Below are 25,161 nucleotides of genomic sequence, written 5' to 3' on the forward strand. Positions count from 1 at the left end.
GTATTTGATAGTATATTTGTTTGCTCATCATAAGAAAGTAACGGGTGTGGGTGACGAAAGACAATCTTGAGGACTTACTTCAGGTTTACTCTGGGTGAATGTTGATGCGAACCTTGCCTAGTCATCCAAGAGATCCATTACTCCTACCTTACGTACAATACCTTACAAAACTTAGCCGTGGCAGAGCTGTTTTTATACGTCTCACGTTTCAGCGCGGGGTAACAGTGGCTTCTTACGTCGAGCATTGGTCCTGCGAGACAAGCGAGTTCCCTGCATGAGTGTTCTTGCATCGGCTTTGAGCGCTTCATCCGCTCGTGGGCGGGTATCGGCCACTGTGGAAGGGCTTGAGCGACGCTAAGGACCAACATATACGCGATACGGCCATCTAAGCTCTTGGCGGCAGCACAGACATTGCCGCGGAACGACTTCGTGGGATATCATACACTCGGAGGTGGCTTGAGGAGCTCATAGTGCGGTTGATGTAGGCGTCCGCCTTGCTGTTCTGTCGGCGAAGGGTAAAGCGACATGGACGAAAATATGGTCCCGAGCTGCGCAGCCCGACTTCGAGCATAGCAGTGTCGACGGCGGAGGGACCGCTAATCAAGACGACAGACGGAATACCTGCGCACAGGGGGCAAGGTTAGCTGTGCAACTCTTGACAAATGCTGCGAACAGAAGTGACTGATTTCATTCTCAGCCGTCCGTTTGGCTAGGACAGGTAAATCACCACGGGAGCGAAAGCTCGTTGGTATGATAGGGGCGACACGAATTTCATCTTCGAATGAGTGTGAGTGACGGAGGAATGGACTCTTACCTTCGTGTCTGGATGGTGGTGAAGGAGGATGCGGCAGAGGTTCGAGCAAGAGTTTTGAGCTTCGAAAGTTTCGCGCGTTAGCAGCAGTGGCCTGTGCGGGCGCCAAGTGCCAAGGCTGCAAGGCACACCAACGGGGGCAGGCTGGCAAGCTGCAGCGACTCGGAAGAGCTCAAATGCTTCAACTCTCCCACCATGAAACCCATGATGTACCGCGGACACTCTTACAGCTCTACAACCAACCAACCCCTCCAGATTCGCCGTCGGCGACTACACACAGCAGCTAGCTGATCAACACACCTTTACTGCCGCCATGTCTGACAGGGAATTCGGTGGTAAGTCGAACTAAGCTTCGAGCGCTGCTACTTCTGAGAAGGCGTCCCTCGTAGCTTCCTATTTACCTTACTGAAGCATACTGGAGCTAACCTAGCCTCTGCCAGGTAACGATGATCTTTCTCTGCCCAAAGGTATACTGCCTCTCAGTTCTCCGCCCGATCATATGTCTCAACTCCGACACACCTTATCTAACAGCGGTCTGGACACTATTTTGAAGGGGCTCATCAGGCGCTCTGAGCAAACCTAGACTCAAGACACTGAAAGAGAGCATGTTATGCTAACCGGCATGCTTTTGCCCTTACCGCTGTCAATTCGACAACAATCTTCGAGTTATATCATTAGAAGTCAACCGCTGCTGACCTTGCATAGCCACGGTGGACAAGATCGTCAAGGAAATCCTCCAGAACGAACCGGGGATGACCTTTGGGAAAGACACGCGCGACCTCCTTATCGAATGCTGTGTTGAGTTCCTCACGCTCGTATCTTCCGAGTCGAATGAGATCGCCGAGAAGGATGCGAAGAAGACCATAGGCTACGAACACGTGAAGCAAGCATTGGAGGATCTTGGCTTTGGCGATATGGTGCCTCACATCGCGAAGGTGGCTGCGGAATTCAAGGATACCCAGGCGGTACGTTCGATGTTAGGATTGGATATCATCCAGCTATGCTGACACCGATCTGCAGAAGCGCGAACGGAAGCAGACCAAGATTGAGCAGAGCGGAATGACTGAGGAAGAGTTGGTTCGCGTGCAGCAGGAGCTCTTCCGGTCCGCGACGGAAAAGTTCAACGCTGGCCCTCAAGAGTCTACTGAAGGTTCGTAGGAGAGGGACGCTCTACACAAAGCGGGTGTATGGCATCAACGAGTAGTTAGAACGGGGAGTTCAGGTTGGGGCTTATGTGTCTGTAGGCCGTTCAGTTAGTAGCGGCCGTCTGTTACAGCGGAGAGCTAGGGCACACGAGCTTGTCTTATTACACTGTGCTGGAACCTTCTACAGCACCGAGCGATGCTCATGCCATAGGAAAATGCATACAGTACTCTACTTTTTGCGTCCCTCATCGGCCCCTTTGCGTGCTGGCGACGCCAAGCCTTTGGCGATGACGCTCCGGTGAAACGAACACGCTTGAACCCTCACAGCCACCTCAGCCCTACAGTACCTTATGCCTGCAGCGTAGATTCATCTCTCAGCACTCTTCTAGCTACCACACACTTAGAGCTACCCCCAAACCAGCCGTCACCATGTCAGGCCTCGAGAAGGCTCTCTTCAACCTGAAGGTACTTTCCGCGCGAACCATACCCCACCATCTGCCCCGCGCTCACAGCTCCTCACAGTTCACCGCGAAGCAGCTCAACCGGCAAGCAGCGAAAGCCGGCAAAGATGAGCAGGCCGAGAAGTCGAAGCTCGAAAAGGTTCCAAAGCCCCTCCGCTCCGCGTTCTACACAACATCGGCGACTAAGCTCACACTGTACAATGGCAGGCCATGAAACAGAACCACCACGATATCGCTCGCATCTACGCACAGAATGCCATACGCAAGCAGAACGAGAAGCTCAACCTCCTACGACTAGGCTCGCGCATCGATGCTGTGGCTAGTAGGGTACAGACGGCGGTTACGATGAGGCAGGTCACACAAAGCATGGGGAACGTGGTCAAGGGCATGGACTCTGCTATGAAGAGCATGGACCTAGAGAAGGTATACGATCCCAATGCCCGTACGGCGGTTAACGCGTGGTTTCAACAACGCTGCCAGGACAACGGCTGATACGGCGCTCGCAGATCTCAGCAATCATGGACAAGTTCGAATCACAGTTCGAGGACCTGGACGTCGCGACAGGCTATTACGAGAACGCAACATCGTCGGCTACGGCAGTGGGCACACCACAGGAGGACGTGGACCGTTTAATGAGCCAGGCGGCTGACAAGGCTGGCGTGGAGCTGAATCAGGACCTGGAAAGCGCAACACCGGTGAAGACAAAGATCGGGCCTACGGAGCAGCAAGAAGAGGGTCTCAATGAGAGGCTTCGAGCTCTGAGGAGCTGAGCGGGATACGGCAGGCGTTGGCGGTGGGCAGCTAGTAGTCAGGCGTTTTGGGTACGGGACGGGCTGTTGGGCGACATAGATTATGCATGCTTCTACCGTGAGGTGTCTGGAGAGTGGGGTACCACCAATGTGAAGCGACCATCACTTCAGCTGTTTACTTTGGCGCCAGTCGTGATGGGGCTGTCGGCGAACTGGAACCTGACGCCCGAACCAAGAAAAAATCAATTACATCAACGAAGGTTCCTCCCAGTAGTCTATCTAGGTAGGGAAACGTACTAATTGTCTCCCCAGGACATGGGTTGCTCGTGGACATCTCCTCACAGGTACCTTGGTTCTTACTCATACCTTATGAAGGCAACATTGGCCGAGTGCGTCAGACCTGGGGTCGTCATCGCCACGAGCTGTGGCGGTGCTGCTGCGTCGATCACCTAACGGCCAGCATGGGTCCCTCCTGCGGAAAGACCAGGCGCTCTTGCAACGACACATCTAAAGGATGAGGACGAAAGGATGGATTCGCAACTTCCAGCGTAAATACGGAAACCCATGACGCACTTCACCTGGGGAGTTCGACAGACAAGAAGCCTTTCTAGAGTACCTTCGTGGCCCTTCTTCGCCTCATCCATGGAAAATAGAGTCAGGAATTATGCGTAAGCGTCCCAGTAGTTAAGCTTCCTGGGCTTTCCCTGCCACATCCTTGTATGATCGGCTTTTAGCGGCATACCCAAGCTTTCTTAATCATCCGTGCCCATCCATATCTCTGTCTTATCTACCTCCATCGGACGCGACTTACTAGCTTCACACCTCACTCACCACCCCACCACCTACTCCACAACTTCGATGGGAGAGCCCTCTGATGATTCGAGCTATTTAGACCGTATCAAGTCTTGGGCAAAGACCCATGCGTCCACCTCCACCAGCGAGAAGACAGCCTCCATCTTACCTGTGAGCACCGCCACTCGCAATGGCGCAAACCGCACCTCTCAGTCTACAAACAACCGCTCTGGTCCAGGCCACCAGCGAGAGAATGACGGCAGCAGCTCTGCTGCGCGCACCATCGTTGCGGCTGGTGCGTCCTCAAATACACACGCCGTTGCGCCGCCTCCAGTCGATAGCGCAGTGGAAGGAGGGGCATCTACCGCCGTAGAAGGCGAAAAGCAGAAGGAGAAACGCAATATCATAACCAGAACCAAAGATGGCTCAAAACGCTTCTTCAAACATACCAAAGATGCCCTGCTGCACAGCTGGATCAACGTGCTGCTTGTCTTCGTCCCTATTGGCATTGCCGTCAATGCTGCCGGACTGAGTCCTGAGATAGTGTTCGCTATGAACGCTATCGCCGTCATACCCTTGGCTGGCTTGCTCAGTTATGCAACCGAAAGCGTTGCGAGTCGACTTGGAGACACGTTAGGAGCGCTGCTCAACGTTAGCTTCGGCAACGCTGTAGAGTTGATCATCTTGTAAGCTCGTCACCAAGCGACCTGGCAGATTCGAAACTAACTATTCGACAGTATTATTGCACTCACGAAAGACCAGATAGCGATCGTGCAAGCATCTCTCATTGGTTCGATCCTATCCAATCTCTTGCTCATTCTCGGCATGGCCTTTCTGGCTGGCGGCCTTCGCTATCGAGAGCAGATCTACAACAGCACTGTCACGCAGATGAGCGCTTGTCTCCTCAGTCTGAGTGTTGTGAGCCTCTTGCTACCGACAGCCTTCCACGCGGCTTTCAATCAAGAGTCTACAGACAATGGCGATGCTGATCGGTTCACGCTTAAAGTCAGCCGCGGAACAAGCGTTATTCTGCTTCTGGTCTACATCCTGTACCTGCTATTCCAGCTCAAGTCCCATGCATATCTGTATGAGAGCACACCGCAGCATGTCATCGACGAGGAGTCACAACCCGGAATACTCGCCGATATTCTAGATTCGTCAAGTTCATCTAGCTCTTCGAGCAGTTCTAGCAGTAGCGACTCAGACTCCACATCAGGCTCTGAAACTACGGCGAAACGCATCAAAAGAGCATTCAAGGGCCGAAGTCGTCGCAAGTCCAGCGTGAGCACTCGCGAGGCGCCTTCGGTCCCTTCGTTTTCAAGCAGCCCTCCTGCGGACCTACATCAAAGCGTCTCTGAAGATGATCACGGTGCTCATGATCCTGCTCTTAGCAAGCACCAGCAGAGGCATCGCGGATCGACATTTGGAATGTTGATGAGTGGTGATGAAGCAGACGTCGATGTTCCGAGAGCAAGAGATTTCGAGACGTCACCTGCTGGCTCCGCTAAATCAGGCGGCCACAAGCGCAACAAAAAGACTAAAAGAAGGGACCGAAGGTACCGTAACGCTCGTGTAGAGCATCACGAGCTCTCTGAAAAGCAAGCCATGGAGAATACAGAGGAGCAATCCGCCGTAGCAGATCAAAGCGGTCCCCGAGTTGGTTTTGTAGAAGAAGTTGCGGTGGCATCTACCACACACCTATCGAAGCGCCCGTTCAATTTGCGGCAACTCTCATCTCGACCCAGTCTCCGTAGTACTTTGCCCAGCGTCTTGGCCAACAACGTCTTTTCGAATCCGCCACCATCTGGGTCACCGCACCTCGGCCCATCAGGGATTACTGGAACGCCTGCGCTTCGTCGTACCAATTCGTTACCGGAGCGGCTCAATCACCCTCAGCATACGGCGGGCACAATCCTGAGACCCGCTGTACCCGCTTATCCCAGACGTCCTGCCGAGTCGACAAATACCGAAGATGCTGAGGAGGAGGAGGAGGAGACAAAGCCGCTTATGTCGCGTACCTCAGCAGTCGTTATGCTTCTAATTTCGACTGGCTTGGTTGCGCTTTGTGCGGAGTCCCTAGTGGACGCCATCCCGGAGATGGTCGAGTCGTCCAGTGTCAGTCAAGCGTTCATCGGTCTAATTGTTTTGCCTATTATTGGTAATGCAGCCGAGCACATCACGGCTGTGACAGTTGCTGCGAAGAACAAGATGGACCTTGCTATCGGTGTTGCTGTGGGTAGCAGTATCCAAATCGGTAAGCACATTCTATCGCAGCTTCCTTCACCACAAACTGTAAAGCTGACCGATCAACAGCTCTCTTCGTTACACCTGTAATCGTCATCCTGGGCTGGTGTATGGACAAACAGATGACTCTTTACTTCAACATCTTCGAGACTGTTGCACTTTTTGTCAGCGCCTTTGTCGTCAACTTTCTCGTCCTTGACGGTCGGAGTAACTATCTCGAAGGCGTCCTCCTGATTGCAAGCTACATCATTATTGCGTAAGTCTGCTCCTGCCAACGTTTTAAGGGACACTCGCTAATGCGTTACCAGTGTTGCTGCCTTCTTCTATCCTGACCCTGCCAATGCCAGTTCGATTGGCGGATCAGGTAGAGGTGAAGCTATTTGAGGGATGTCTGACTTCTGATCTCTCTTTCTGTGCTCTTAGCCTCAGTTTGGGAAGTTTGCTAGATGAATAGAGATACCACTTCGCATATCATGGTTTACGGGCTTAGCAGCATGCACTTGTGCTCTGATGCAGCACTTATTCATTCGCCAATGAATATTTTTTTAACAAGAACAATATGTATGCCTTGGTGGTATATGCCACGAGCAGAGCATTCAAGGTGACTTCAGCGCTGTTGACTGTGATGCCGCAAAAGTGCGGAGTGGAGAGCAGCAGAAAACACGTGACGTCAGTCGACCGGCTATTTTGAGAGTCGCTCCTGCCAAGGCGCGCCGCAAACAGGCAGATCTCGGGGAAGAAGCAGGTGTGCTGGGGTTCCGTCGCTCACTCCGCAAAAGTTTCCACCCTTCACCACTCACGCTCCAACACTTCACGTCCACCTCAGCACGTTCGCAAACACTCATCTCTCGCCGGACATCACTCTGGCGGTCTTCACGTCCTACTCAGCTATCCCAGAATCACCATCGATGGGCTCCTCCCAGTCTGCCACCAACACCGCACTTTCAGTCTCCGTCCGCTCCTGCGACGTCGCGACCTCCGCAATCCTGAACCCAACCCAGACCCACGAACTCTCCAAGACCGAGGCAAGCTTCGCAGCGCTGATCTGGCTACTGGCGGGTGGTCCGCCTTGAACGGGCGGACGGTAATATCTGCACGGCTGTGAGGGTCGGAACAGTCAACACCGCTTGCTTGACATCTCGGACAAACCGGTCATTCCACATCTTGGCAGAGTTATTGTATACGCGCCTCATCGCTTAGCCCTGCTGCGCCAGTGCTTGTCGGCACTCCATAACTATGTTTGCCTTCGATGCTATAGACAGGCACTTCACGCCTCCGCTTGCGTCTCCTGAAGTTGTTCATGGAGCTGCGCGTCACAAGGCGCTCAGGCAGCGAGACTCAGAATCCAGTTCGAACGCTTCCATTGTCCTGAACAGCGACGCGATGGACCTTGATGGACCCGCTCCACCTGTCCGAAGCGCTATTGGCACTCCACCGATCCAAATCACGTCGCCTCGTCCCATGCGTCATATCAACGCCAGCATCCCGCAAGCTGTGGAGAATGGTGCCGAGAAGCTGAACTTTGATGATGTTTCGGCCAAGGCGTCAAGGAAGAAGAAAAAGAAGCGAGGCTTGAAACCCGCTCCGTCTGCCACCACGACCGTTCGAGGCTTCCACACGCCAGTGACGTCCGGGGGTGAGGAGAGCGACTTTTCAGCAGCAAGCACTCCGAGACTGGGTCCGAAGGTCCGGGATTTTGCAAGCCTCACCGGCAGCCCTGCGATGAGGCCTTCCACGCCCTGCAGCGGCATTAGCGCGCTGAAGCTACAGCTCGAGACCTTGAACCTTGCATCGAAATCTTCCAAGTCTACCTCTGAGCTTTCTAAAAACAAACCGAGGTCCAATGATTCGAGCCCCGGTACCATAACGTCCTCAGGTGCGAGCGATTCTGACCGCACCGAGATGGACCGCTACGAAGTTCAGCTTGGGCATGATTATGTGAGCCCCGATGCGAACGGCAAATCGCTTATCAGTGTTGTCGAAGGCGGGCTCAGACAAGACTCTATTGTACGGAAAATGACCGCCCAGGATTTCGAGCCACTCCGATGTCTTGGCAAGGGCGCCTTCGGCACTGTACTACTCGTTCGGCAGACAGCAACAGGACGTCTCTACGCTCAGAAGCAGCTTCGCAAGGCATCCCTGACCGTCCATAAGAAGCTCATCGAGCAAACCAAGACCGAGCGGGCCATCCTCGAGAGCGTGAACCGGCACCCCTTCGTCGTGAAGCTATTCTACGCTTTCCAAGACCACGAGAAGCTCTACATAATCCTTGAGTACGCGCAAGGCGGCGAACTCTTCCACCATCTCGCCATGGAGCGTATGTTCACGGAAGAAGTAGCCGCCTTCTACATGGCCGAGATGGTCCTCGCCCTCGACCATCTGCACCGCAGCGTCGGCGTCATCTACCGCGACCTGAAGCCCGAAAACTGCCTCCTGGACTCCGAAGGCCACCTCCTTCTCACCGACTTCGGCCTCTCCAAGGTTGCCGTCGACGCCGACGAGCGCTGCAACTCGAGCGTCGGCACCATCGACTACATGGCGCCCGAAGTCATCATGGGCGCCGACTACGGCTTCGCCGTCGACTGGTGGTCCCTCGGCGCGCTGGGGTTCGACCTGCTGACAGGCAGCCCGCCCTTCACGGGGAACAACCACGCCAAGATCCAGGAGGGCATCCTGAAGAAGAAGCTCGTGCTGCCGTACTTCATGGGCCCGGACTCCAAGGATCTGCTCACCCGCCTCCTCCGCAAGGAGCCGCATAAACGCCTCGGGTACAACATGCCCAAGGACATGCAGACCATCAGGAACCATCGCTTCTTCCGCAGGATCAACTGGAAGATGCTTGAGCGGAGGGAGCTGGAGCCGCCGATTAAACCGCTGATTACGGACCCGGAGCTCGCGGAGAACTTCTCGAATGAGTTCACGGATCTGGCGCTGAGCCCCGTGGTTGCGCGCAGGAGCTTCAGAGAAGAGATGGACGGCGTCGAGGCGGATCCGTTTGGGGGCTTCAGCTTTGTGGCTAGTGAGAGCTTGCTGCAGGGAGGGGACTGGGGGTTTTAGATTGGGGGATTCCTGTATAGAATTGTTGGGTGGGGTGGGGAGAGTACAGACATTGGGATTATCGGGTTTTGGATACATGTTGGATCATGCATAGCGTTATTCATCTGCAGGCGTGGGCTGGAAAGCCATAGCTAATAGAGAACCTACCGCTTTCTCGCGGCATTGATGCATCCGCCTTCTCCCTTGATCCCCGAAACCAATTCTCTGTGCTCATCGCCTGCTGCGCTTGCAGTCCCATACGAGCTCCAGCACATCTGGCCCTGATCTTTCCCGATCCGATGGCTGTGCTTGCAGAGGCGTGACAGTCTTGAACGAGTCGCATTGTTAGTGGGTCTTCTAGTCATGCTGTTGACCACATCTCATGACCTGGCAACCCACCTCAGAATTGTATTGCATTGCTCTGCCCTACTGTATGCTTCCACACTTGTCCGAAGCTTCTCGGCGCTAGTGACGCTGTTGAAGTATGGCAGGGTAAGATCCTGAAGCAAAGGCTACAAGGCGTTCGTCAGACACACGCTACTTAGCTTCCCGTCTCGTGATGATCAACCACTAAGAGAGATTGAGTTAAGTATTTGTGTTACACTGTCGTGTGACTGCAACTCGTGTTGATGTGACTCTACGATACCTACGTATCGTGGTTGCAATTCACTAGCCTCAAAGCGATCATCATCCTTTCTTCACGCATGTTCTAGTAGTGAAGGACTGCAAAGGGAGCGACTCTGCCAGTAAAGAGTGTAAGCATAACTAATGAGCGTGAAGTAACCAGAAACTTGATTACACAGACGGGAAAAGTAAAGAGTGATACAGACGACTAGTGTGTCCATCTATTGGAGGCTGTGTTCAAGCCACAGGGTAGTGGTGAAGGCTATACCGTCGGCAGTCTGTATGCTCCCTTGCACAGAAAACGCGCAGGAGGTCACTTCTGTCGCATTAAACCGTGGCTGGACGCTTCATGCCAGACATGGTAAGGGCAGCAATGATAACAGGCAAGACGCTGACAATCTCACCCAAGCCTGCATATGCCGGCGGGATGCGGACGCGAACGAAGGCACCAGCTGCAAGTAAAATGGCAAGGACATTGTAGACAGCGGACCAAACGAAATTGAACATGATGCGGCGAAATGAGGCCTTGGACACCTCAAGGAGATAGATGATACCATCCAGACCAGATAGGAGAACGACGTCGGCGGTTGCGCGAGTAACATCTGACGAAGAACCCAGCTGGATGCCAATATTCGCTTGGGCGATGGCGACGGCGTCGTTTGTACCGTCTCCGCAGAAGGCAACTCTCTTGCCTCGCTTGATGAGGTCCTGCACATAGACGCGTTTCTCAGCTGGTGACCTGCGAGCGGCCGCGTTTTGCTCCGGAATTCCGACCGTTTTAGCGACCGTTTCGACTGCCCTCTCTTCGTCACCACTGACGAGGTGAACGGTGATCTTCCTCGCTTGAAGCTCATGAACAACAGCGGCTGCTTCGGGACGTAGGACGCTTGTCAGACCAAGCACTGCAAGCAGTTCGGTGTCCTTGGTCAAACAGAGGGTAGTCATTCCCTGCTGGAGGAGGCGATCCACCTCCAACATCTGATCGACACCCAACCAGTGCGCATTGCCAGCCCGAAACGAGGATCCGTTCCATGTGGCTTCAACACCGGCTCCGGGTATGACACGGATATCCTCCAGGTGGACAGCTTTGTGATCTTGTTTTTCCAAGTGCTTCGCTACAGCCATCGAGACTGGATGCTTGTTGTCGCCTACCAGGGCCTTAGCAAGAGAGACGGCCTGTCCACGATCCGTAGATAGAATTTCTTCGACGACTACATCCAGTTCGCCAATGGTGAGAGTTCCGGTCTTGTCAAAGACAACGTCAGTAATCTTGTGCCCTCTCTCGATGGGCTCCGCAGACTTGATCACAACCCCACCGCGAGCAGCAACGCCGCCAGCGACAACCAAAACCATTGGTACAGCCAGACCAAGGGCGCATGGACAGGAGACGGCAAGCACAGCGATGGCATAGGTGATAGCAGTGCTAATAGCTTTACCCGCAGACTCATTCCGGATGCGGAGGGAGACGACAACCCAGACAATGATTGTGATGACGGCGATGGCGGTCACCACGGGTACGAAATAACCTGCGACTTTATCCGCTAGTTCCTGAACTCTAGGCTTCGTGTTGGAAGCCTCCTCTACCAGATTAGCAATGTCAGTGACAGTGTTCTTCCCAGGTAAACGGGTCAGCCTGGCTGTAAGTCTTCCAGATCCGTTGATAGTACCCGCAATGATCTGCGCGCCGTGCTGTTTTCCAACCGGAAGAGACTCTCCGGTGAGCATTGATTCGTCCACCTCACTCGACCCCTCGGTGACCTGCCCGTCCGTTGGAATCTGTGCATGGGGCATGATCATGAATCTGTCACCAAATTGCAACAGGCGAGCATCCACCTCCCTAGTTCCTTCAGCCTCAATGAGGACCGCGGTCGATACCTGTAAGGATCTCAGTGACACGGCGGCGATGGCTCTGATGCGGGCAAACGCAGCGATGAGCCGACCAAGGAGGACGAGCGTGATCAGCAACGTGCTTGTCTCGAAGAACTCTTTCGTATCAAGCGGCTTCCCGGCCATGCTAAAACCAAAGGCGATGACAGAGTAGAGGTAAGCAGCACTGACACTGATGACCACAAGCATGTCCATTTCAACAGTGCGACTAAAGATCAAAGAAGAGATGGCCGGTCGGTAGAATTCTGGCACAGACAATGCCTGGACTACGGTTGCGAACACGATGGAAATATACGCCCGCGAACGGTCATCCACTAAGGTATTACCCCAGGCAAGGACTACGACGGGGATGGTGAAGACCGCGGCCAAAGTCGTTTTGATGAGCATATCACGGAGTCTCCTACGTCCGCCTGCTGCAGATGCATCCGCGCGAGGGGGTGCAAGGCCGGTGGTACGATCTCCTAAGGATAAAACAAGAGATCTAGCTCCGACTACGGTTGGGTCATAGGTGATGCGAGCTGTCAGCTTATCAAGTACATCGATCTGCTTGACTCCTGCCGGCATGATATCTGAGAGAGCTTTGACGGACTCTCCGGTCATGAGGAGGTCGATGAACTGATCGTCGCTCGTAGTTCTCGCACAACGGAATCCGGTCTCTCTTTCAGCTGTCCGGATGACTTCTTCTACTTTGCTTGTCTGAGGGTTGATATCAAAATCGGCGCTTCCCATGACAAAGCTGACTCGCACATTGGAAACTCCAGGGATTGCCTCGAGGGTGCGGGTGAGTTTATTGCCGCAGCCGGAACAGGTCATTCCGTCGACGGCAAACAGAACGTGCTCATGAGCTGCTGTCTTCTCTACATCGGTGGGGTTTGTTGTCCTGGCGGCAAAGACGTTCACCGTGTTTCTCTCGCAAGGCTGAGTAATCCCATTGTCATCGAATCGAACTTCCGTGTTGGAATCCGCGTGACAACCTCCATGTTGCTCTATATCATTACACGAGGTGACAGAGGTCTGAACAAAGGCACGGCCTTGACCTCTGTGATCAGAACTGACTCTTGGCTTTACTACATGGCGAGCGTGCAGAGTCTCAGCTGCGCTTGCTCGAAAACTGTGACCAGTCGAACGAGCCTCTGAGACGGCTGGTGTCGCGGTATCCCGAGGAGCGAGTGGAGTACCGCAGCAGCGGTTGATTTGATTGTTGAGGACACTTCTGCAGAGACATCGAGCTGATTCCAAGTAGGTGCTGTATCGCTCAAAGGCGGACAGAAGGTGAGTGCTGCATGCCTGATCCGGGTGTCGTCCAGTCCGGTCGTGATCATGATCATGATCATGTTGGCTATCCTTCAGTTGGTCATGGCCGTCGGAGCGGTTGTGCTCATTCTCGAGACCTTCTAGATCTCAGCAATCATGTTAGCGGGGTGTTGTTGAGACATGGCAGGAGAATGGATTCCGTTGGATCGAAATGGAGGAGAAAGGTGCAGGTGTCAATATTTGATGTCGATACCTTGATTCTTCTCCTGCTCACATGCCGCCTGGCACTCGTATGCGGCTAACTTCTTGATACATTCCTCTGGAGTGGGGAAAGTCAGTCCACATCCTGGGGTTTGACGCATTGATCGTGACCGACCGTCGCAGCTCTCTTCAGTATCGCTATGACAACACTGTTCGCCAGGGACTTCAGAGAGGTCCGCTGGAGCGCAGACATTGTCTTGACTTTCGCCGCAGCAGTCTTTCATAGCTGACTCTTCACCGTGGTACAGGCGTTCTTCGCGATGTAATCAACGTAATTTGCTGGATTAAAGTGTGGGAAAGACAGAGCGAAGTCCTAAGCTTTGCTTCATGGAAGTAATTGGGGGTTTCTGACTAGAGTAATGTACAGCACTTGACCACGTGGCAGGCGGTGCGGTCCAACAGTTAGTGAACTCCCCATTTGAACTTGGAGAATGTTTGTTCACGGATTGGCCATCTCAAAAACCCCCGCTGGGAGGAAGTCTGAACGTAAATATTACCGAATCACAACCACTATAGCACTCATTTGGTATGACAGTGATACGTTACCCTCGTTAGTTCAATTTTAGATACGACCAAAGACCTACGTCTTCATCCTTGCGGTGATATCACTGGCGTTATTGTAGTATCCCCGCGATATGACTGGCCGATTCCGCAGAAACTCTGGAGAAAGTTTGATCACGGAGGCGCCGATCCGTGGAACGCCTGTGTTGCGCTCCGCAATGCAACTGAGTGATTACATCCGGGTCACATGAACAAGCAAGAGGTAACAGAGTCTTCTAAGGATCGTAGCTCTTTTAGTGTATCAAGTACGGCAGCCCCACCAGAAGTCGACAATCTACCCAACGCCCGGCATGGAGCTGCACGCATGCGGCTTCAACGGTCATAATCAACTAAAGGCCGACGCTGAGAGGCTGGATAATCCATCGGATATCTACTCTTTCACCAAGATTGCCTCTGGCCACGACATTGGCGTGGCTCACGCCGGATGGAGTCAAACACTGGGTAGGCAACAATTTGAGATAGTACACTTCCTCATTGTGAACTTGATTTGATCTCGAGCAATAGAACTGCTAGACAGATCGGGGCTGTTCTAAAGTGCAAGCGCATCTATAAAGATGGATATGTTTCCAAAAGCACCACCTTGCCTATGTCATTCGCTGTCAAATATGCTAGATAAAAGCTCTGTCTACCTCGTTCCTGGTTGCGCCCTTAAGGAAAAGTTGAGCTGATAAACCAAGTCAAACACAACACGACCCTGGTCGGCCTGGGACATAACCTACCCCCCGGCGTCCCCCTCTGGGACGGACCTCCTCTCTCCTCCTTCTTCGGAACGCACGGTGGGTTGATCGGTGCGCTAGGAGAGAAGGGCGAGCTCTGTCGCTTTTCACATGAGTCCTACCCCGCCTTCACGCTTCGAGGCGACGAGAGCAGTCCTAGGCTTGCGCACGTTGCAATCAACAATGCGGACCGTGTCACTATCATCTTCCTGGCGTCACCGGCGGCAAATCTCATGCACATCCTCGAATTCAGCTCGGTACTTGGATTCTTTGGATGGTACAGTGATCCCTCTGCGGATCCGCCAGCGAACGGTGTGTATAGCCATCCAAGCCTGCCAACCGACAAACCGGATAGTCGGGGTGAGATACCCGCAGGTCTTCGACCATCACTGAGTCGTGTCTCTGTAGTTGATCGCCGCCATTTCATGGTACCTGGCCGGGCAAAGAAGCTCGTAGCTTTCGCGACCGGCTTCGTCCTCCTGACAGAGACTGGCGAGGTCTACACATGGGGAGACGCACGCCATGACCGCTGCCTGGGTCGGTCCGTAGATGTGAGCAGACCCCATGCAACGCGCAGACCGAGAATAACTCTAAGACCATTTCTCGCCAATACGCTGATACGAAACTAGGCCGCAGACAACCCGGCAGACGAGCCTCGCCTCGTGGAAGCTCTCGCGGGCATCCCGATCGCTAAAGTCGCAGCCGGCGGGTGGATTTGCGCTGCTTTGAGCAAAGAACGGGACCTCTACATCTGGGGGTTAGGAACGCCGGGCTCAGAAGGGCGGAAGATAGAAGCCTTAAACAATGTCAGTCCGCTCCCACCACACAGCAAAGAAAGCGGCATCCTTTATGACCTAGGGGAAGAGCATAGCGCTGACTCAGCTGAGCAGGACGAGGATGTGACATTGATTGAACTGGAGAGCGGGCTAGACGTCGTAGATGTGGGTGTTGGGACCGGCCATGTGGTCGTCGTTGCGGAAGGGGGACGAATTTATACAGTCGGCGACAATGACAACGGCCAACTGGGGCTTGGGAAAGATGCTCAGAGCTTCCACAAAGACTGGACGGAGATAAAGGAATTCCGAGAAAAGAGCTTTAAGGGTGTCACCTGTGGTCCTCGTTCGAGCTTCATTCTTGTTCAGTAAGCCCGGGGATGGGTCAATGCAGTTGCAGCATGCAATGTGCGGCAGGTTCCAATGGTTTGAGAGTGGAAGCTGATCACCATAACCATTCCTACTTGACATTGAAAGTTTCCTGAGACGTGCGTTGAAGAGAAATTTGGTTGTGCAGTATGTGCTTCAGATGCAGCGGCAGTCTTTTCAGGCGAAGAACACAGAGTGTTGCACCGACTCACCTGTTTCCAAGCGAACGCAAAGCGGAGCAAAGAGGCTGAGAATCACGAGACTCTAATGGGACAGGGCAAGGGCTCCAGTGAAGCTCCAGCATGACTTACTTGAAAGCTCTCGTATAGGTATTACATGCAGCAAAGATTGAGGCCAAAGTGGTCGCTGGCCGAACGGCATATTTGGTGTGTTCAGTGTAGGGGGCTGCAAGATTAGTGGTTGTATCGTATCGTATCGTATCGGACTTCACTGTTAGTATCATGGTAGTGGCCGTGAAGAAGATCGCAGATCGGGTCTATGAGTTTGTACTGTTCAATAAGATTTTCTAAACCACACAGGTGACCAAGTGTGCACGAACCTTTCAGAAGCAGCCAAAGGGCCCATCGATTTCCAGAATCAAGGCGCCCAGCAGGAGAAAGTTCGTGTGGAGCGACCAAGCAGTGCCAAGGAGCCAGCGCTCGCTCCAGTGGCGGGTGCTGTGTTCCGACAGCAGGAATCCGGCCGCGTATGATGCCATCAAAGGACGTTCTCCTCCTTTCACACCGACTCCATGAGAGCGCTCACTGCAACCGCACTCCAGCCAGCCGGTTCTTTCTGGCTGTAGCACCCATGGCAGTGTTCATGCCCGTGTGCTGGCTGCTGTCAAGCGTGCTCATAGCCTCCCTCTTCTTCTCATCTTCAATCTTCTTGAGCCTCTTCTCCGTCTTCTGCTTGCCGGAGCCCTTTCCGTGGAACTGATGCGACATATTCTTGAAGGCTTCTTTCTCATTCATATGACGTCCGAACTCATCAACGTGCTTGATCTCGACGTTTGGTACATACTGGCGGTTGAACAAGTCCGCCAGCTTCCGCGAGACGTACTGTTCGCGCTGTTGGTTCACACGGCGAGCGTACTCCTCTCGCTCGCGAGCGGACATGTGGTCCATCTTGCCGTTCTGGCGGTCACGCTCACGTTGGAGTCGAGCTTGTTCTTCGGCTTCGCCCTCGATCCTCTTCTTCTCAGCAAGAAAGAACTGGTTCTTCCGAAACTTTTCACTTTGGTCGCCTGCGGACCCTCCGATCAGGCCACGTTGTCTTAGGGTGTTGAGTGTGCTGCCCAAACCCGTGGTAAGGGCCGCTTCCTCTTCGAGACCTGTTGCCGTGATGTCGGCGGCCGCGGATACGCTGCGTTCCTTGCGGTCGTCCACATCGTTAACGTTAGCGTAGGGTTGCGCCATGGATAAATCGCCGTCCGCATCTGGCTCTGGCGACGCCGCTTCTTCGGACCCGCCACGAGCAGTTAGTTGTGCTGGACTCTTTCTTCGCTGGTGTTCTGGTGCCGTAGGCTTCTGTAGATTCGAGACAAATTCTGAAGTCTCATCAATAACCAAACCTGGCTCTTCCTCTGGCATTTCGGTGCTTTCAATAACACCAGGGGTAGCGGACGCCTCCTCTCGCATCTGCCGAGCTAAGTCCTCCGGGCGCATTCTCTTCTGCTTTTTTAGGGCCGCTCGTCGTTGCATGGAGAGACTGGCCTGGAGGTCATCGTCATCCACAAAATCTGTTTGGTTGAAGGCGCGCTTCCTTGATGCTGCGCCACTGCCATTGGGTGCTGCTCCGTCGATCTCCATAGCACCAGTCTCTAGTGGGGCAGATGCGGTGTCCTGGACTGGGAAGATGTCATCGTCGTCCACAGCTTTCTTTCTGGTTGATTTTGATTTCTTCTTTTTCGGCTTGCTGATCTTGACTTCTGAAGGATCAACGTAATCAGAAACTGGCACGTCGTCCTTCAGCAGGTCCAGGCTAATCTTGATGCCCCTGTCTTTATGTGAACCGTCCCCTACAGCTGCTGAAGCGGCCTCCGCAGTGCTTCCTTGACCATCTAAGGTAAACACCTTTCGCTTCTTCCCATCAATCTCTTCATCGTATTGAGCAAGTATGGTCTTCTTGCCATCTTCATCCGCCGCATTGGGATCGTACACCGGCTTCCTCCTCGCTAACCGGATCTTCTCTGTGAGCTTCTCTTTCGCCCGCAAGTCTAGATTCTCCAACTCGTCTCCCTCGTCTTCATCATCCACAGCGGCGTCTTTGAGTGTCAGGATGTGTTCTCCGCCTTCGTCAAACTGATCGAACTCGTGTCCAACTTTGACACCTGCCAGGTCCACCGATGTATACTGTATTTGCTTCAGCACCTCGGCTTCGCGTTCCGCCTCCTCCTGCTCTCGCTTCCGCGCCTTCTCGATCTCCTTTTGTCTCTTCTTCTGGGTCTTCAACCACGTCATGGTGTCCATATCTCCCTGGCCACCCGTCTCACCAAGGCCTTGACCCTCAATCTTCTTGAACCTCTGCGCCTTCTCCTGCGCCTTGCGAATGGCATCTTTTTGCGCCTGTCGCTTAGCCTTAGCTTCGGCTTCGTCCTGGAGCTTCTTCCAGTTGTCGTAGCCGGCGGCGGCACGTGTCTCGAGTGTGCTGGCTGGCTCATCGTCCGGGTTGTCGTTCCTCGACTCTTTGAATACCGGGCCGTCGTTGCTGGACTTCCCGGGCACTGGGAGAGGCTTCATGCCCATGGCCACGCGGATTTTATTCGCTTCTTCGATAGAGATGGCGTCCATGGTGGCGATTGTGGATGACTCTGGGACTGAGTGAGGTGTTGTCGCCGTTTGGCAGTGCTGCGAGACTCAGGTGCGAGGTTGTCGGCTCGCAAGGCGGCATGAAACTTGGCGTGCTTAGTCATGTTCGCTAGCGCGCCTCGCCTGCAGCATGCCTCCAAAAACTTCGACCTCTACGAACTTTTTCTTTATCACAATACAGATCTGTGTCGAGCGATCCCGACACCTGGCAACAGGTTGTTCGGTTGATTGCTCGACAGTTCGACAACCTATGGAGCCGCCAACATTCTTATGGTGTCAATCTTCCAGTCGACAGATCTCAGACTAACAGGATTCTCTGGCCTGAGCTCCCTTCGGGTGAGCTCGGCCAGCGGATTGCTGGGGCGTCATATTCCTAAAGCTTCGCTCGAGACCGTCGGTCTGTGAAGCGGAGACAAACCATTTCTGCCTACATGCTGTTCTCTATCGTTGGATCTATCTTCTGAAGATTGAAATTGCCCAAGTAATTGGGGAAGCCATATAACCAGATCAACAGAACCCACAAACAGAACCTGGATTGCATGGGAACAATGCCATCCTTTGGCGCCGTGCTATGCGTTCCGCTATCCCAACGCCGAGCTATGCAGTTTCAAAGGGCTGCCGGAGTGTCCACCTCACAGCAGCTTTAGATGTCCCGTAACCTGATCCACCATACTCTTTGGCGCCGGACCGATACCCAGCACCGTCGCGCTGCCACTTGCTATCTGTGTCCTGCCCGCATCATGGATGACCTGCGCACACATCCCCAGGCTGACCGCTTGCGCCTGCAGCATCTCCAGCTCCTCCTCATTTTTGACCTGCAGTGCCACCTTCATCTGACCGTACCGCTCCCAGCGCTTAAGTATTGGCGAGTCAGGGTTTTGGCGAAGGAAGGTCTTATAGCATGCGAGGGTTGCGTGAGAGCATTGCGCTGCGATCTTGCCTATAACGGGTGTCAGCAACCGTGTGCGCAATTCAGGAGCTGGCTTTGCTTGCCCTTCGTCATGCCCAGATCTGTCCTGACCACCAGAACTAATTTGCATTCCTCATTACTTCCAGGGAAGTCTCTGAGCTCCTGCTGCTCGTCTAGCAGTTCGTCCACCTCCTCGCTACTCGAACTCTCAGCTGACTGTGTGTGCTGCACTGCCTTGACCACGGAGGCCTTCGCGCCGCCGAAGACGCCGATGGAAGAAGCTTGGCCCAAGAAGTAGCCTATGATTGCTGCGATGATTGCGGTTCCGAAAGCTATCGAGGCAGTCGTTGGCGGCGGCCGTTCCTGCAGCGAAGACATGCCTGCGAATGTGATTGCTGCTCCAGTAGAAAGCCGAATGCTTTGGAGTGTGGAGTTACGGCGGGTTTCTCTAGAGTTGCGAATACCACGGATGTGATGCCAGCCCTAGCGCTTAAGCTGGCAGGTCTAAGCGCGCGCCTACGCGCCTACAGCAACTTCCATCTCGCATCAACCATCAAACCTCCCCAAATCATTGCATTCGTCGCCAACACCAACTCCACCCCCAACTACCTCTCGACCACTACGACACGATGATCCTCCGATCCTCCACCCTCCCCTTCAGCCACCTGCGCGCCTTCAGCACCTCCTCAACCCTGTGCGCCAAATCCACAAAATCCAAGCTCCTCTCTGACCACGCCAACGTCCCCCCCTACCCCTACGGCCCAAACCTCTGGTACAAACAGAGCAACCATGGCCTCTATGGTACCTTCTCCCCACCCTTCCCCCTCCTCCTCATTAATGCCACTAACACAAAGCACAACCCAGGCGGCGCAATGAAGCAATTCGGCAACAACATCTCCGAGCGGACCGAGATCAAAACCCGACGCACCTTCAAGCCCAACATCGTCTCCAAGCGCATGTTCAGCAAAGCGCTGAACCGGATGGTGCGGGTGCGTGTCAGCACGCGCGTGCTGCGGACGATTGACAAGGTTGGCGGGCTGGATGAGTATCTCCTCGGCGAGAAGGCGGGACGGATAAAGGAGTTGGGGATGAAGGGGTGGCTGATGAGGTGGCGCATCATGCAGACGGAGGCTGTGAGGGAGAGGTTTAGGGAGCAGAGGCGGCTGCTGGGACTACCTGACAAGGAGGTGGAGATGGTGGGCATGATGGGTGAGGCGGTTGGGGAGGCGGAGATGAGGGAGCAGATTGCGGGTGTGGATCGGGAGTTGGATGAGGAGGAGAGGAGAATGCCGGGTGAAGAGGAGGTGATAGAGGAGGGCGAGGCTCAGGCGGGCTTCATGCAGGAAGAGCCGGCGGGGGAGCAGCGTGAGATCGTTAGTAGGACGGGGACGAAGGCCGCGCACGCGGCTGAGGTGTAATGCTCTACACTTGTTTTCTTGGGACATGGATACCTTGACGCAAACGCAAACCGCCTTCTGGAATCTTGTACCAACTTTATATGCCTAATTATGTACAGTTCAAATGTACAACAGCTGCGTGTATAGAGGAACTATAGCCAACGAGGAGAAGATTTACCTGCCCGTCCGCTGTCTCTCAACCTCACTCCTAAAATGATTCCTCGGCTCGTCATCCTGACTGACCAAGCTCCCTAAACTCGTATCCCTCACATGCCCCTGCGCAAAGTTCGGCCGCGGAGGTGCTTCATCCCTATACTCAGCCTCCCGCGCCCCTAGCTCTCGCTCCTGCAGCAAAACATCACTCTTCTTGCGCGAATCCATCCGCTGCCGCCTCGCCTTTCTCGACCCGTACCCATGCCTGCCCCGACCCATGACACTCCCCAGCCCAATCCTCCGCGTCTTCCGCATTCCAAACCAGAGACCCACCACCACGAAAAGGACAAAGCCTAGCGCAACAGGCAAGCCGATCATGAGGCCTGTCTTATCTATCTTCCCACCCGTGGACTGGTTCGGCGCGTGCCGTGGCGGCTCGTGTTGCAGGCTGACTTCCGGCCCATCGTATGTCTTGCCATCCGCCGTGAGGAAGAAGGTCAAGTTGTTGCGGCTATAGCCTTTCAGCCAGGCTTTGTCCATGTCGACGGTTAGGAGGCCTTTGAGGTTATCGGTTGGGGGCGAGGACCAGGCCTGGACGGCTGTCTCGTTGGCGTAGTTGAGGATGATGGTTATGTTAGCGTGCTCGGCGAAGTATTTCCGGTTCCATGTCACTAGAAGCGCCTTGTGAGCTGGTCTCTCCCCGCTAAAAGGGGATAGGGCCAGGTTTACCGTAATATTTGCTGCCTACGTAGACTTCCTGATGGTTGTGCGGGAGACAGAAAGGTTTCGCGTTCTCGTCCATACATTGCAGAGGGTGTTCGCTCGGATCGAGGGGGGCAGCGGTGCTGCTGTACGTAGCGCTCGAGGTGGTCGAGGAAGCGATCGCTGTCCGATCGCTGTCGGCCGTGGTGGAGGCCGCAGCTTTGCTACTTGTCGGGGCTGCAACCTCGATGGTGGTGGCTTTACCGCTGATTGTGGTCTCGACTAATGCTGCTGTGGGGAGCGAGGAAGTTGCCGTACTCGTAGCTAATTTCTGTTAAAACCTGTTGCAATTGTCGTGGGTAGGCAATATATCTACTCTGCCTCCGATCCAGCGGGCTTCCAGATACTCCCAGCAGCAAACCCGAAGCTGCGAATATGGTGCTCCAAGTACAAAATTTAAGATGCATTTTCAAGTGCTTCTACTCCTGAAAAAATGCTTAAGGGCTGATAGGAAGAAAAGCGCGGCTGATCCTCTTCGGAGGAACTTCAGACAAGAACGACTGAGGAAAAGGCTTTGAGACTAAACAATTGGAGAGGAGGAGAGAATTGGAGGGGAAACTCTAGATATTTACAGCCATTATCCCGCGCTCTGGGCCCCGGCGTGTCGCAGCATGCCGTTTTGGGTCAAATCTCAGGGACAACGCGCTAGAGCCGCCCGCGCTCGTGCTTCAGGGCGCTCTCGAGCGGGAACACTGTTGATCTTCCCCAGGCTGCTGTGTTTGCCTAGATATCGAACGTCTTCAAAAGCTGTTGCTCTTGCTGCTGCTGTTCAGTTGAGCTTCACACAGCTTGAAGACTTCTCTGCGCGGTTCCTCTGGATAGATTTCCTATCGGACCCTGGTGCACTCACTTGCCCTGCACGATTACACCATTGTTCCCACCAGCGTCCTCCCGCCGACAGCTCCCCTCCTCTCCACCTCACACAGCTTCACAACAACGTCCAAAAATGCGCTTCTCCACTTCTCTCGCTCTTACGCTTCCCGTGCTTGCCGCCGCCGAGCAGCAGGTGCCTCTCGCTGATAAAGTGAGAGGATGGATCAACAAGGCCACGAACTACGTCTCGGCCGCCGCACCCTCTGTCACAGGGAATCCCATCAAGGCCGCCGCTGGCAAAGCCGCTAATGCCGCCGTACACGATTTGACGCTCGAGAACTGGAGATCCATTGTCAAGCCCAGCCCTGCCGCTGCCCATCAGGGCCCAGAAGAATGGATGATTTTCCTCGACGGCGGGAACAAGACGTGCTACGGCTTGTGTGCTAACGCGTCGGCGGCGTGGAATGTGTGTTATACACTCAAGTTCCCTCCCAATTTTGGTCGTGTCTGACAAGGTCCATAGGTGGCTGCTCCCATCCTGGCCGCTTCCCCAAACCCACCCAAACTCGCCAGAATCGATTGCGATGGCCAGCAAATCCTCTGCAACACCTGGGCCGCAGGTCCTCCCTCAGTCTACCACATGCTTCTCCCCGCTCCGCTCCCCGACCAGTCCAAGCCCGCAACCACCATCCACTGGATCGGACTCAATCGCTCCAGCAGCGTCACTCACACCGCCAAGGTCATTACGGAGATCCACACCAAGGAGACCTACAAGCAGAAGCCCGTATACGAGGGTTACTTTCATCCGTTCGATGGCATTGTGCAGAAGCTTGGCCTTGACTTGCCCTTGGCGTACGTGTTCTGGGGCTTCAGCCTGATGCCGAGCTGGCTGCCCATGATTGCCATCTCGCTGTTCTCTAGGGTCTTCATGTGAGTCGCTCTTAATAGCATTGAGGTATGCAGAACACTGACACCAACGTACAGGAGCCGAAGACAGGCCGCACGTCCTGGCGGGATTGGCGGCCCCGGCACTCAAGGTGGCACTGGTACTCAGCCGCCTCAGCCCCGCCGTTAAATGCAGAGACTTTGCTGGGATAGTACATGGTGCATCTTTGAAACAGCCTGCAGTCTTGCCCAGCAGAGTAGTATCCTTCGTTGATCTGATACCCAGTTTACGTGTTTGAGAGTCAGAGGTTCCCTTGTAGGAGTAGATAGCGGATGGGGTACTAGGGGAGGTTTGGTCAATTTGCAACGCTAGACCGTGCAGCATTTCCGTCACTCAACCTGTCACTCATGGTCAAAAATGATGTTCCTTACCGTAGGATCGTGCATATACATGTCACGTGCAAGCCCAGTCCACTGAGCCCCAAACGAAAGCACAACCTCTCCCAAGACTAGAATCATCCAACAAAGAACTCATATGCAGCAACCCTACCTCGATATTGATCATCCAGATTGATCGGTCTACGGAAGGCCTTGTTCTTCGGACCGCTTACAAATGCAGATTACGGCAATCGACGTCATTGCCTGAATAGCATCCATATATGCGTCCGCATCGTTTACTAGTACCTGATCCGTGAATTCCTCTTCCGTTGTCTACGTCTCCGTTCAGGTCCAAGTCCCTTATTCAATACGCAATGCCCACCGCAGTAGTCACAGGCGCCAACTCCGGCATCGGCCACGCCTTCGCCCAGATCCTCGTCAAAGAAGGCTACGACGTCTACGCCTGCGACAAGATCCTCGGCGACAAAATCAATGCCCTAGGCTGCAAAACCTTCGAGCTGGATGTCTCCTCCCAGTCCTCCATCAACGACTTTGCCAAGCAAGTCCAGGGCAAGCCGCTAGATCTCCTCCTGAACATCGCCGGGATGATGGCAGGTCACGAGGCCGACAGCCTGGAGAAGGTCGACCAGGCCACGCTGGAGAAGGTGTTTGCGGTCAACACGTTTGGCCCGTTGCTTTTGACGCAGGCTCTACTGCCGAGTTTGCTGAAAGCGGAGAAGCCGAGACTCGGGTTCATGAGTTCAAGGGTGGGGAGTATTGCGGATAATAGCTCGGGAGGGATGTATGCGTATCGGAGCTCGAAAGCAGCGCTTAACAGTATATGCAAGAGCATGGCTGTGGATTTGAGGTAGGTCCGGTCTTGCTACTCGCTCTTCTGGTTTCTCTGTGCCATTTCTTTGTCTGGCTCCTTCAAACGATATTCTTGAAGCGGGCAGTTTGAAGCAGCGCCAGCTGATTGCGAGTCGTTAGGGACAAGAACGTGGTCGTGGTTATTATGCATCCTGGCTACGTGAAGACTGGACTGGATCCTTCGACGCATGATTTGCCGGAGGCGGTCATGCCGGATGAAGCGGCTAGTAAGTTGTGGAAAGTACTCATGAGTAAGAGTGTCGAGGATACAGGCAAGTTTTGGCACAGAGAGGGTCAGGAGCTTCCCTGGTGAGCTGTGAACGATGAAGCTGTCTAGTGTTCTGTCGAAGCAAGACTATCGAATTCTTCCAGTTGGGTCTGTCTACTTGTCATCTTCGACCTACTAATTGTTTGTCTCTCTGGCGTGCCGACTGGACAGACGCCAATAAGAACACGTAAAGACACTGGTTCGATTCGGACACTGGGGCGTAAAACACTAA

The 25,161-nt window shown here is 54.1% G+C and overlaps 13 protein-coding genes across 13 annotated transcripts; 8 read left to right on the top strand and 5 right to left on the bottom strand.

The window, feature by feature from the left end:
* Positions 1-1,563: 1,563 nt before the first annotated feature.
* W97_03919 (uncharacterized protein) lies at positions 1,564-1,969 on the top strand (the record flags this gene model as incomplete). The annotated part of the gene is made up of 2 exons (XM_007781813.1): positions 1,564-1,776; positions 1,832-1,969. The coding sequence occupies 2 exons, from the start codon at positions 1,564-1,566 to the stop codon at positions 1,967-1,969; spliced, it is 351 nt and encodes a 116-aa protein (XP_007780003.1).
* A 416-nt stretch (positions 1,970-2,385) lies between these two features.
* W97_03920 (uncharacterized protein) lies at positions 2,386-3,187 on the top strand (the record flags this gene model as incomplete). Its single annotated transcript, XM_007781814.1, has 4 exons — positions 2,386-2,421; positions 2,479-2,556; positions 2,625-2,840; positions 2,924-3,187. The coding sequence occupies 4 exons, from the start codon at positions 2,386-2,388 to the stop codon at positions 3,185-3,187; spliced, it is 594 nt and encodes a 197-aa protein (XP_007780004.1).
* An 837-nt stretch (positions 3,188-4,024) lies between these two features.
* W97_03921 (uncharacterized protein) lies at positions 4,025-6,462 on the top strand (the record flags this gene model as incomplete). The annotated part of the gene is made up of 3 exons (XM_007781815.1): positions 4,025-4,644; positions 4,696-6,212; positions 6,272-6,462. 3 exons carry the CDS (start codon positions 4,025-4,027, stop codon positions 6,460-6,462), a joined length of 2,328 nt encoding a protein of 775 aa, XP_007780005.1.
* A 976-nt stretch (positions 6,463-7,438) lies between these two features.
* W97_03922 (AGC/RSK/RSKP70 protein kinase) lies at positions 7,439-9,259 on the top strand (the record flags this gene model as incomplete). The annotated part of the gene is made up of 1 exon (XM_007781816.1): positions 7,439-9,259. One exon carries the CDS (start codon positions 7,439-7,441, stop codon positions 9,257-9,259), a length of 1,821 nt encoding a protein of 606 aa, XP_007780006.1.
* Positions 9,260-10,189: 930 nt separating this feature from the next.
* Positions 10,190-12,562, bottom strand: W97_03923 (uncharacterized protein; the record flags this gene model as incomplete). The annotated part of the gene is made up of 1 exon (XM_007781817.1): positions 10,190-12,562. The coding sequence occupies one exon, from the start codon at positions 12,560-12,562 to the stop codon at positions 10,190-10,192; it is 2,373 nt and encodes a 790-aa protein (XP_007780007.1).
* A 254-nt stretch (positions 12,563-12,816) lies between these two features.
* Positions 12,817-13,083, bottom strand: W97_03924 (uncharacterized protein; the record flags this gene model as incomplete). The annotated part of the gene is made up of 1 exon (XM_007781818.1): positions 12,817-13,083. One exon carries the CDS (start codon positions 13,081-13,083, stop codon positions 12,817-12,819), a length of 267 nt encoding a protein of 88 aa, XP_007780008.1.
* A 1,032-nt stretch (positions 13,084-14,115) lies between these two features.
* Positions 14,116-15,686, top strand: W97_03925 (uncharacterized protein; the record flags this gene model as incomplete). The annotated part of the gene is made up of 3 exons (XM_007781819.1): positions 14,116-14,266; positions 14,503-15,092; positions 15,171-15,686. The coding sequence occupies 3 exons, from the start codon at positions 14,116-14,118 to the stop codon at positions 15,684-15,686; spliced, it is 1,257 nt and encodes a 418-aa protein (XP_007780009.1).
* A 758-nt stretch (positions 15,687-16,444) lies between these two features.
* Positions 16,445-18,475, bottom strand: W97_03926 (uncharacterized protein; the record flags this gene model as incomplete). The annotated part of the gene is made up of 1 exon (XM_007781820.1): positions 16,445-18,475. One exon carries the CDS (start codon positions 18,473-18,475, stop codon positions 16,445-16,447), a length of 2,031 nt encoding a protein of 676 aa, XP_007780010.1.
* Positions 18,476-19,125: 650 nt separating this feature from the next.
* Positions 19,126-19,781, bottom strand: W97_03927 (uncharacterized protein; the record flags this gene model as incomplete). The annotated part of the gene is made up of 2 exons (XM_007781821.1): positions 19,126-19,433; positions 19,544-19,781. 2 exons carry the CDS (start codon positions 19,779-19,781, stop codon positions 19,126-19,128), a joined length of 546 nt encoding a protein of 181 aa, XP_007780011.1.
* A 251-nt stretch (positions 19,782-20,032) lies between these two features.
* Positions 20,033-20,821, top strand: W97_03928 (uncharacterized protein; the record flags this gene model as incomplete). The annotated part of the gene is made up of 1 exon (XM_007781822.1): positions 20,033-20,821. The coding sequence occupies one exon, from the start codon at positions 20,033-20,035 to the stop codon at positions 20,819-20,821; it is 789 nt and encodes a 262-aa protein (XP_007780012.1).
* Positions 20,822-20,974: 153 nt separating this feature from the next.
* On the bottom strand, positions 20,975-21,755 carry W97_03929 (uncharacterized protein; the record flags this gene model as incomplete). The annotated part of the gene is made up of 2 exons (XM_007781823.1): positions 20,975-21,624; positions 21,683-21,755. 2 exons carry the CDS (start codon positions 21,753-21,755, stop codon positions 20,975-20,977), a joined length of 723 nt encoding a protein of 240 aa, XP_007780013.1.
* A 906-nt stretch (positions 21,756-22,661) lies between these two features.
* W97_03930 (uncharacterized protein) lies at positions 22,662-23,462 on the top strand (the record flags this gene model as incomplete). The annotated part of the gene is made up of 2 exons (XM_007781824.1): positions 22,662-22,994; positions 23,052-23,462. The coding sequence occupies 2 exons, from the start codon at positions 22,662-22,664 to the stop codon at positions 23,460-23,462; spliced, it is 744 nt and encodes a 247-aa protein (XP_007780014.1).
* A 703-nt stretch (positions 23,463-24,165) lies between these two features.
* W97_03931 (uncharacterized protein) lies at positions 24,166-24,974 on the top strand (the record flags this gene model as incomplete). The annotated part of the gene is made up of 2 exons (XM_007781825.1): positions 24,166-24,659; positions 24,782-24,974. 2 exons carry the CDS (start codon positions 24,166-24,168, stop codon positions 24,972-24,974), a joined length of 687 nt encoding a protein of 228 aa, XP_007780015.1.
* Positions 24,975-25,161: the final 187 nt, after the last annotated feature.

This window comes from Coniosporium apollinis (assembly GCF_000281105.1).
Source record: "Coniosporium apollinis CBS 100218 chromosome Unknown supercont1.16, whole genome shotgun sequence".
NCBI lineage: Eukaryota > Fungi > Ascomycota > Dothideomycetes > Coniosporium > Coniosporium apollinis.